Raw genomic sequence first — 10,625 nt, forward strand, 5'->3', positions numbered from 1 at the left:
TTTAGAGAATCACACTCATAGCCATTGACTCATTAGAGAATAGTAACGATTTCTGATAGGGAGACGCTTCTCTCTCTCTAGAACATCTCCTGACTCTCTCTCTCTCTCTCTCTCTCTCTCTCTCTCTCTCTCTCTCTACGTATAATATGTGTGTATATATGTATGGTGACAGATCACTTTATTCCATCCAGCCCTTTAAATTGAGCCATCTAAAAAGGACAGGAACCTCCTCGTGATCCTCCTTGTGTCCACAACCCAACATTTTATTCCGCTTTTCCTCTGTCTTCTACTTCTTCTTCTTCATCCTCTCTTCTTCTCCAAACCCTAATTTTCACAAACCCTCAAAACATTGAATATATATTTTAAGAAATCTTCAGCATATACTTATCATCTCAAATTTGAAGCAAGTACAAATTCCTCTTAGTTTCTTGATCATCTGTTTACAGCCAAAAACACTAATAGATATTCTTCTTACATACACACATATATAGAGATTATATAGGCAATATATATATGGCTTCCTCATCAGAACTAAGCTTGGACTGCAAGCCACAAAGCTACTCTATGCTTTTGAAATCCTTTGGGGAGAATTTTCAGAGCGATCAAACCACACAAAAGCTTGAAGATCTTCTTTCTCGCCTCGAACAAGAACGTCTCAAGATCGATGCTTTCAAGCGCGAGCTCCCCCTTTGCATGCAGCTCCTTAACAATGGTACATATATATCCAGTTACAAATATTTTACATATACATCCATATAGTAGTGTATAATATTAATTGAAAATAAAAGACTTAAAACAAGAACAGAAACCTAACTGATAAAATATTATTACATACACCTAGAAGAATTTTTTATTATCTTACTTTTTCAAAAGATCTTTATTCGTTAATTTAAGAATTTATTTCATAAAAATCAGAGCTTGCTTTTGAATTCTTTGAATAAAAAATTTTTTTTTGTTAATTCCTCCCATCCCATCGCTGAAATCAATAAATTTAACTAAAGTGATTTTAAAGGTTATATAGGTTCATGTTAGTTACATCTTTAACTTTCATGTGTTTCAAATTACTTTAATATATTTTCAGCTGTGGAAGTTTACAAACAACAGCTAGAAGCATATCGAGCAAATAACAACAACCAAAGTGTTGTCACAAGACCGGTTCTTGAAGAGTTCATCCCCTTAAGAAACCAACCCGAAAAGGCGAATAATTGGATGACGACTGCTCAGCTTTGGAGCCAACCTGAAACCAAACCTAAAAGCATTGATCAAACTACAGATCAGTCTCCAAAAGACGAGCTTGCTAGTAGTCCAAAACTCGGACATGTTGATGCGAAACAAAGAAATGGCGGTGGTGCTTTTCATCCTTTCTCTAAGGAACAACATTTGCCTGAATTAGCTCTATCTACGGAGGTCAAAAGGTTCTCTCCGACCAATGAACATCCTAATGACCATGGTAATGATGAGAGCATAATAAATAGTGGTAAAAACAACAATAATAATATCAATTCGAATAGCAATGGAGTTTCTTCTACAACAAGTCAAAGTAATAGAAAGGCACGGCGTTGCTGGTCGCCGGATTTGCACAGGAGATTTGTCCAAGCTCTTCAAATGCTTGGTGGTTCTCAAGGTACAAATTAGTAACTTGTTATAATTATGTTTTAGTTGGCTCTGTAGGTTCAACATGGGTAGTTCCACATAATTATATACAACTCTGAAGTTATTTTTAAGAATCACAGATAACCTAAATTTCAGTTAGGGTTTTGCTCTGATTTTCAAGTGAGCAAAATATACTAATATGGATCGATTTGCCTTGATTTGACTTTACTATTGTTCATTTATCGGTCGTATATATTATTCTGACATAAAATTAAGTTTTTTAGCTTTTCTGTTGATAAAAGATACAGTAATTAGAATATACTATGGATCAACTTGAGAAGATAAAAACTATGATTCATATTCAGTTCTTAATTAAAAGTATAGTGAATTTTCAAATAATTTTTATTTATTTGATATTTGTATTTTCGATTCAAATTTGGATTCAATTTCAGATTGATGGAATATATTAAAAATAAACATATTAATCTCTTTGCTCAAAAGAAAACGTATTAACTCAAATAAAATAAAATCTTCATGCTTGAATCGAATTGATTTGATATATTCTGAAATCAATCCATAACTATATGGTGATTTTTTTTGTATATGTTGTTGCAGTGGCTACACCAAAACAGATAAGGGAGCTGATGAAAGTCGATGGTTTGACCAATGATGAAGTCAAAAGTCATCTCCAGGTAACCTACATCACAAGCCACCACAATATGCTCACTTGTTTGATTAACTTTTTATTAATTATAATTAAGTACTTTATGTTAATTAACAGAAATATCGGCTTCACACTAGAAGACCAAGCCCAAGCCCACAAACATCAGGTGGACAAGGTCCTCATTTAGTGGTCCTTGGTGGCATATGGGTTCCACCAGAGTACACCACTGCACACGGCGGCACTCCAACCCTCTACCACCACCAAGTTCACCACCACCATGGCAACGCGGCGACGCAGCCTCCACAACACTTTTGCTCTTCTCAAGAATTCTACACAACTCCGCCTACACCGCAGCCACTCCATCACCAACACTTCCAAACATTCAACGGCTCATCCGCCGGTGGTGCCACGTCCAACGATTCAGCTCATCATCAGTTAACGGATAGTGCCACCGATGAAGGGAAGTCTCTCGAGAGTGGTGGTGGAGAGGGAAAAGGATTGGCTGCTCTGAGGGAGGAAGGTGAAGATCAGAGTAATATCAATGGAAGCGAAATAACTCTGAAATTCTAAAAACATTCTTCTTGATTAATTAGAGGGAAAGATTATAGGTTAAGGTTTGTGGGTGGCTATGTGAATGTGACTAAATTCATTGCTTGTATCTCTCTATGTACTTCTGAGTAGAAAAATGAACCGTAGGAGGCAGTGAGTGTTTTATCGAATTTATGATTAACTATCATAGTTGATCTTGTTGAATATTGTGTCACTTAATTAGAAAATCATTGTGTCATTTACTCTTATAACTAGCTAAATAAGATGTACTGTTTTGTCTTCTTTTACTTTAGTTGGTAGCTCATGCTCCTATATTAATATTCTGATAGCATTATGAATTTTTGTAGGCGTTACTCATGCCTAAATTGATAGCGTCAATGTGTTCATTTTTTACTATATCAATTTTTGGTCGATTAAAAGAAAAATGTAGTGAAGTTTATATATCGATGTGAGTTATATAATTACTTAATTAGTTACTGTTTATATGCTGCATCTACATCTGATCCGTTTTCATGTGTTCTCTGATGGACTAGACATGGAGTGGTCCTAGAATGATCAATTATGCACTAAAAGTCTAGCGAAATTTTCTTTGATTTTTTGTTACTTGATGTCATAAACAAGTGTAAGCACTACTGAACCTGTATCTATTTTTCAATATTCATATAATCATATTAAATTAGTATTTGCTGCCTACGACAAGTATTATTTGATGGCAAAATACAATAATTATGAAGAAAAATAGGCTCAAAATTTGGAATGTGTTTATTAGAGATATGTTGGCCGAAAGATGTGTATTTTACGGACCAAGACTGTGAAGTCCGTGAAATCCATGAAGACCTTCAAGACTAAAAGGAAAGACTTGAAGAACAAGTTACTCTCAAGATATTCTAGCATATTTACATTAAGTGTTTAGGAAAGTTAGCATTATCTAGTGTTAAACATTATGTTAATGTTACCACTATATATATGCATATTGTATTATTTTATCAAAGGCAACACAATAATATATTATATTCTATTATACATTAAGTGTTTAGGAAAGTTAGCATTATCTAGTGTTAACATTATGTTAATGTTACCACTATATATATACATATTGTATTATCTTATCAAAGACAACACAATAATATATTAAATAATAGAATATGATATATTATTGTGTTGTCTTTGATAAGATAATACAATATATATATATATAGTGGTAACATTAACGTAATATTAACACTAGATAATACTAATTTTTCTAAATCTTTAATGTAAATATTCTAGAATATCTTGAGAGTAACTTGTTCTTCAAGTCTTTCCTTTTAGTCTTGAGAGTCTTCATGGGTTTCATGGACTTCACGGTATTGGTCCGTAAGATACACATCTTTCCGCCCAACATATCTCTAATAGTGTTAGTCATTTGGGTCATGAGAACGCATTTTTGTTGGGAGGTAACTAATTAAGTAATTATACTGTGTAATTGCAGAAAAGAACCAAAAGACAATTACTGAGTGTTACCTTTAATGTAATTAGTTACTTAATTAGTTACAATAAATATAAATATATTCAGTATAAATTTTTCAAAAAGGGCCACAAAGAAATTGAACTGTGTAATTGCAGAAAAGAACCAAAAGACAATTACTGAGTACTTGGGTTTTATTTTGAACAATAAATAGTGAAACTGTGTAGAAACTGATGAATAAAAATGAGTTTCGAACTAATAATAAATTCGTATATTTTCTGAGCCATTTAGAATACTAATATTGAAAATATATGAAAAAGGTTTTCAAAAAAAAAATTAAAAAAAAAGCAAAAAGAAAAACAGTTTTAAGTTGAAAACTAGATCTCGACCCGCACAACCGCGCATGTTTTTGTTTTCATTTATTTTTATATAACTATTTTGTTTTTAATTCTAAATTGGTATATATTATAATATATGTGTCTATCAATTTTTAAAACATAATAAGTTTACTTTATATTTTTTTCATTGAATAGATTGTTTCAAACTTTCATATGTATTTGTATCTTCTTCTATATATATATTTTCGGATTATTATTTCATTATTAAAATCGTAACTATATATATATAAAGATTAGTAAAATATTGTTTTATTGTCATATTCAAAGATATAGTAACATTTCACAAATTTAATTTTTTTTGAAAAATTAAACTTTTCGCTTCATAGATTTATATTATCGAGTAAATAATTAAACATTTAGTTTTTGTTTAATTTTTAAAATAAACTGTATAGTTTAAAATTTGTTTTCATTGGTTTAAAGTAGTAAAGATTAATCATTGTTAGATAATATGATTTTTGTTATTTTAAAAAAATCTTTATAATTTTAAAAGTTAACATCGACAAATATTTAAATATTTAACATATAGAGGTAGAGTATTACAACATTAAATTATATCTATTTAATTTATACTATCTATAAATTCAATGGATCTTCTATTGTTTAAATCCAATTATTGATAGTGCAATAAAAATTTCTTGTAGGCCCAAAATTAAAATGATAAGATTGGATATTAAATATAACATGACTTTCTATGAATATGTCCATTAGGTCCATTTATACACGAGACTCACAGTCACATGCTACCTGTTTTTTATTAGTTCGATTTTATTTACATATGAAATTTGATTAAAACGAATTATATTAACATTTTATATAAAAGTACTTATTATTAGTTCGACATTTTTGAGAATTAAGACTATGATGAGTACATTTCATTAAAACGAATTATATTAACATTTTATATAGAAAAAAAATTAAACTTGCATCAATTGATATTCTTAGTTTAATTCTTATTTAAATGATAACTAGGACTTCTAGCCTGTTGGTGATTAACGTAAGGGCAAAAATTTAATACGGTGAAGCCATCAGGGTTCGAGTCCCAGCCATTAGGAAATTGACATTTCAGCATCGTCAGAAACAGAGAACCGACACACGTGACTAGTCTGGATAGTCTGGACCACTTCTGTGAGGCCATAATACTTCTGTATAATTCAAAAAAAGTGCATCAATATTGATGTTCTTAATTTAATTCTTACTTTAAATGGAAACAAATATATCTTTCAGAAGATAAATCATAGATATTATCAGATTTAAATTAGTATGTTTATTAACTTTTAAAAGTATCACAAAGTGTAGTAATTTGGAAAATTTGAGCATTTCATTAAATATTATCATTTGACTAAAAAATATTCTAGTTATTCTTTTTATATAAAAATACTCTGGTTATACAGTAACTTTTTATATTATTTCATTATTTTCTTACTTTGTCTTCATCTTTTCGAACTTTAGTTTGTCGTACTATATTAATTTTGTTGACATTATTACCTTTATAGTTAAATTATGTGGTGAATTTACCATTTAAAGATACTCTTATCTGTTGTTAAAGATAGTATAATATACATATGAAAGCCAGTTACGAAAAAAAAAATACATATGAAAGCTAATATTTAATAGCGAAACTGAACAAGACAAGACAACCCTTTACTTTAACCAACCAAAAAAAGATAATGAAACCGAACCAAAATCATTTACCATAAAAGTTTTAATATTGCAAAGAAATAAAGTTACGATCATACCAAGAAAACAGAACCTGCGGGCTGCAGAAACCATCAAACCGATGTTGGGTTAACTCTTGACCCGACACTTGGGTTAATAATTACCGTTTAAAGGTATAAAACAAAAAAATATTGCGACTTGTGAAATGCTCAGTAGTTATGAATAGTAATACGAAAGGAAAGTATTTATTAATTACCAAACATGGAATGCAGCGTGCACCAAGTGACCAACCATACATGACTACATGGCCAACTGGCCAATGTCAGCATTAACGCATTACGCAAAATATTCTCTGAAATGTGTAAATTCTCAACTTTCTTTGTCCATCGTACATTGTTTAGATGGACCATTAATCAAAATAATTTTCATTTTTCATAATACCTTTATGGTTTCACGATCGAGTCACGATTACTTTGGTTATGCTGTTAGTATATATTTTGACTAAAGGAATAACTAAATCGCACCAACCGAAAAATGATACAATTACAATTTTGGCATTAAAATAAACAGATAAATTCTCAGAAATTTAGCATGGACCATATACATTTCTTGAGAGTTTGGAGACATTAAAAATATCAGAATCTTGTCTATGGTTAAACCTCGGAACTAGAGACACGGTATGGTCTTTATAATATCGTCACTTTTATTTATGAACTCTTCTTTCTCTCATCATAGTCTTAACTCTCTCCTTCTCTCTCAACATTGGATTGTATCTTTAGCTTTGGTCCTGAGAAAAGCTTGCTTTTGTAATTCATCATGAGAATGCTTCTTGGTCTCTTGTTACTCTTGGCCTTAACCGGTAACTCACGTAAGTTTCTCTTTCTGGTTTCTTTTGCCACCGTCTCTCTATTTCTTCAGTAAAAGAAAATATCATTTTCAATATGGTCCAATCACAATGATCTTCTCAAAATAACCCTTTTAATCCAAATCATATACTGTTCTTGAAGTTTCAAGCTTCAAACCGTTTTTCCTCTATCTGTTTTCTAGGTGCAACTTACTGTCTATGCAAAGATGGAGTTGCAGAGAAAGATCTTCAAACGTCCATAGACTATGCATGTGGAGTTTTAGGAGACTGTAATCAAATCCATGAGAAAGGTCCTTGTTACCAACCAATCAATGTCAAGGGCCATTGTGATTGGGCAGTGAATAGCTATTTCCAAAGAGCCGGTCAAGTTCCTGGAAGCTGTAATTTCTCAGGAACTGCTACTACCAGTCCAAATCCTCCTTCAAGTAACTCCTTAAATAAATAATAAACTAAACTTTTAAATTCTAAATTTGTTGGGTTGATGAACTAAAAAGCTCTGCAATCTTTTTTTGATAATTTCCTTTGTTTTGTAGCTGTGGTTACTGGTTGCATCTATCCTTCAAGTCCTGGGTATGTTTACTGAATTAACTTCCATTAATCTCGTTAGATTTTCCCAAAAAAGAGAAAGCAATTTTTAATTTTAATTACATTTTTGATTCTTTATTCCTTCCACACCATCAACACACTAGCCACCAACCACTTTCTACAGCTACATTGACAATAAAAGTTCCTTTTCGTTTCTTTATTTTCAAGATTTGGTACGAGACATTCTGTTTGGTTTAAAACTTGTTTATGATAACGTGACTTAAAAGTTTTGTTATTTTTTTCCTACTTTGTATTACAGAAATGCAGGGACAGGAGCTCCAGGGACACCGACCTTTCCAGGACCTCCTGCGTTTGGTCCGACCGGAGGTTTTGATCCTTCAGGGAATGATGCTTTGAGTTTGATCACTTCAATAGCACTCACACTTGGTTTCTCCGTCATTGTGTTTCTATAAAAGGGCATTAGTATGACTAGAAAGTGGGGTTTTTAAGGATTTAGATCTACGGATGAAGTTTTGCCACGTATGAATGCAAGTTCTTTGAGGCAGACATCCAGGGTTGCTTTTCTTTATGTTAGGCTTTTTCTAATTTCTGTTTGTTTCTTTCTTTCATGTATGCAATGCAATGTAAGTAAGAGTTAATAGAATCTTTCTTTTTAAGTGTTATATGCTTACTGAAGATAATATTTAACATAATGAGAATTTACTGTAAAGTTATTGTGGCTTAAAGATTTTGTGGACTTGGTGAATGGGTTGGAAGAGATCTATGATTGGACAAAGTAAACGTAACTTCAAAACCCAATAAAACATGTTTATAAACAAATTGATTCTAGCAATTGGGAAGCTTCATTGTACCAAACCAAAATCATACCAAAGTACTAGAACTCATCTGCTTTTCAACCCAATAAAACATTATATTGTGATGAACCAAAAGTTTTCTAGGCCGATCAAGTCAGTTTTATATGTAAAATTGGTCCTGAGTTGTAAAGGTCATGCAAAACATGATAGAGTTTTGACCGGTTCTGTTAGGATCTGTTCTGCAGCTCCCATTCACTTCAGCAAGTTTACATTGACATCATTGAGGTATTTTAGCAGATTGGGAAGCCGTGGTAACCTTAATGGAAACATATAAACTTTGATCTTAACTGCTTGGAACATTATCTGGACTTAGAAGTTGAAGCTCACTCCTCGAGTTTCTCGAGCTAAAATTCATTGATGCCACACCAAGATGTTCTTCCGGGATAAGGTTTGGCTCTGTGCTATCTCAATTCTCATTCTCTCTTAAAATGAGTTTCATCAATACTATAAAAACAGAAATATTTTTTTATCTACGTACAAATTATCTATTTTGGACAATTACATTAATTTAGCTTCTAATTATTTTGCATACAACAAACTTAGTTATTATTAAATATATACCATATCTAACAAATTATTTTAATATTTTCAAATTAAGATATCTAAATTATTCTAAAATATCTTTTTCTAAGATTACACTTAATAATATATTTTAATAGTTTATATTTAAATTTAAATATATATTTATTTTTGATATTTACTTTTAAATAGTATAACTCGTAACAAATATTAAATATTATTATAAATGAATATTAATTCATTTTTGATTTATAGAATAAGAAATAAAAATTCTATAATATGTATATATACATAATTCATATTCATAATTAAATTGATTGACCATAAGACACATGAACGTGAGAAGCCTTTTGAAAAAGACACATAAATGTAAGAGAATTGTTTTTTAAAACATAAGAGAATTATGATATGTTTTTTGTATTGTGAATAAATTGGTTATTTTCTATAACTTTATTAGGTCACACACAATTCTATTCATTATTAAATGAAAATATTTTAACAATTCTAACCTCATGTCATAAAATCCTATACTTTATATACACCAGTAATATATTTATAAGTTTATAGAATATACAATTATAAGAATTGAGATTATTATATTTTAGTTCACACAAAATATTTGTTTGGTTTTTAGAATGATTCTCTTTTAATATTATAGATTAAATAATCACAAGTCAAACAGTTTATTCAAATTTATATAGTATTAAAAAGTATATCATTTTTTCTAAAAATTTATCATCAGATTTATATAGGTTTTTATCGGGCCAACCATTATCGGTTCGTGGATTAATGATGAGCTTTTGAGTGTTTACCAAATTTTATCAGATTTTTACTTATCAGATTTTAACTAAATCCTAATCGGATTATATATAGATCACCAAATTTACCTGTTTGACCACGGGTCTGAGTCTTGTACAAAAACACTGATAAAAAATATTAACAACCCTACATATCTATACTAAGTAAATCTTATGTCTCAGAAACTCAAAAAATGTAACTCTTATAAAATATACACAAAATATAAAAATGACGTTGTAAAATAAAGTGTACATAAAAATTTTAAAAACTAATTGATAAATTATATAATTTTAAACGAAAAAATCATTTTCTTCTTTGATATAATACAAATTTGTAACTTATAATGTACATCAAAACCATAAAATTAATGTATATCTAAAATTATTATTATTATCGGAAGAAAATCCGCGCTTTCGAAACGCGGATAAAAATCTAGTTGGGATAAAAGCTTATTCGTACCATTTTATCAGATTCAAAGCTTCCATTGTAAACTGACTCTGTGTTCCAGTTCAAGTCAAATAGTCCACATCTTTTATTAATAAAACAGTAAAATCATTTTTCAACTTGCAATTTTTATAAATATCTATTTGAATCATGAATTAATTTCTTTTGATTGTTATTTCGTAAAATTTAATGGCATGCAACTATAATAATAAAACCATTGTTTTAACGGCTTCGGAAGCAATTTAAACATTTCTATAGTTTTCCTATTACTATATACTTTGATATATCTAGT

The 10,625-nt window shown here is 30.2% G+C and overlaps 2 protein-coding genes across 3 annotated transcripts; both read left to right on the forward strand.

The window, feature by feature from the left end:
• Positions 1-232: 232 nt before the first annotated feature.
• On the forward strand, positions 233-2,993 carry LOC106302066. Its single transcript, XM_013738578.1, has 4 exons — positions 233-712; positions 1,082-1,624; positions 2,209-2,285; positions 2,375-2,993. Exons 1-4 carry the CDS (start codon positions 514-516, stop codon positions 2,825-2,827), a joined length of 1,272 nt encoding a protein of 423 aa, XP_013594032.1. The 5' UTR covers positions 233-513; the 3' UTR covers positions 2,828-2,993.
• A 3,913-nt stretch (positions 2,994-6,906) lies between these two features.
• LOC106304732 (PLASMODESMATA CALLOSE-BINDING PROTEIN 3) lies at positions 6,907-8,380 on the forward strand. Of its 2 annotated transcripts, XM_013741126.1 has the most exons (5): positions 6,907-6,984; positions 7,087-7,175; positions 7,355-7,597; positions 7,706-7,742; positions 8,017-8,380. In XM_013741126.1, the coding sequence occupies exons 2-5, from the start codon at positions 7,124-7,126 to the stop codon at positions 8,168-8,170; spliced, it is 486 nt and encodes a 161-aa protein (XP_013596580.1). In that variant the 5' UTR covers positions 6,907-6,984; positions 7,087-7,123; the 3' UTR covers positions 8,171-8,380. The 2 variants fall into 2 exon arrangements, with proteins under 2 accessions (XP_013596580.1, XP_013596579.1); XM_013741125.1 differs by lacking the exon at positions 6,907-6,984 and having other exon boundaries at positions 7,003-7,175.
• The last annotated feature ends 2,245 nt before the right edge of the window (positions 8,381-10,625 follow it).

The sequence above is a fragment of the Brassica oleracea genome, chromosome C7 (assembly GCF_000695525.1).
Source record: "Brassica oleracea var. oleracea cultivar TO1000 chromosome C7, BOL, whole genome shotgun sequence".
NCBI lineage: Eukaryota > Viridiplantae > Streptophyta > Magnoliopsida > Brassicales > Brassicaceae > Brassica > Brassica oleracea.

Excerpts from the sequence above, each read along its gene's own strand:
- LOC106302066 (XM_013738578.1), top strand. The coding sequence starts at position 514 with ATGGCTTCCTCATCAGAACTAAGCTTGGACTGCAAGCCACAAAGCTAC. Across the intron at positions 713-1,081 it reads CATGCAGCTCCTTAACAATG|CTGTGGAAGTTTACAAACAA; the intron begins GTACATATATAT and ends ATATATTTTCAG. Across the intron at positions 2,286-2,374 it reads AAGTCAAAAGTCATCTCCAG|AAATATCGGCTTCACACTAG; the intron begins GTAACCTACATC and ends GTTAATTAACAG.
- LOC106304732 (XM_013741126.1), top strand. The coding sequence starts at position 7,124 with ATGAGAATGCTTCTTGGTCTCTTGTTACTCTTGGCCTTAACCGGTAAC. Across the intron at positions 7,176-7,354 it reads GGCCTTAACCGGTAACTCAC|GTGCAACTTACTGTCTATGC; the intron begins GTAAGTTTCTCT and ends TCTGTTTTCTAG. Across the intron at positions 7,743-8,016 it reads ATCTATCCTTCAAGTCCTGG|AAATGCAGGGACAGGAGCTC; the intron begins GTATGTTTACTG and ends TTTGTATTACAG.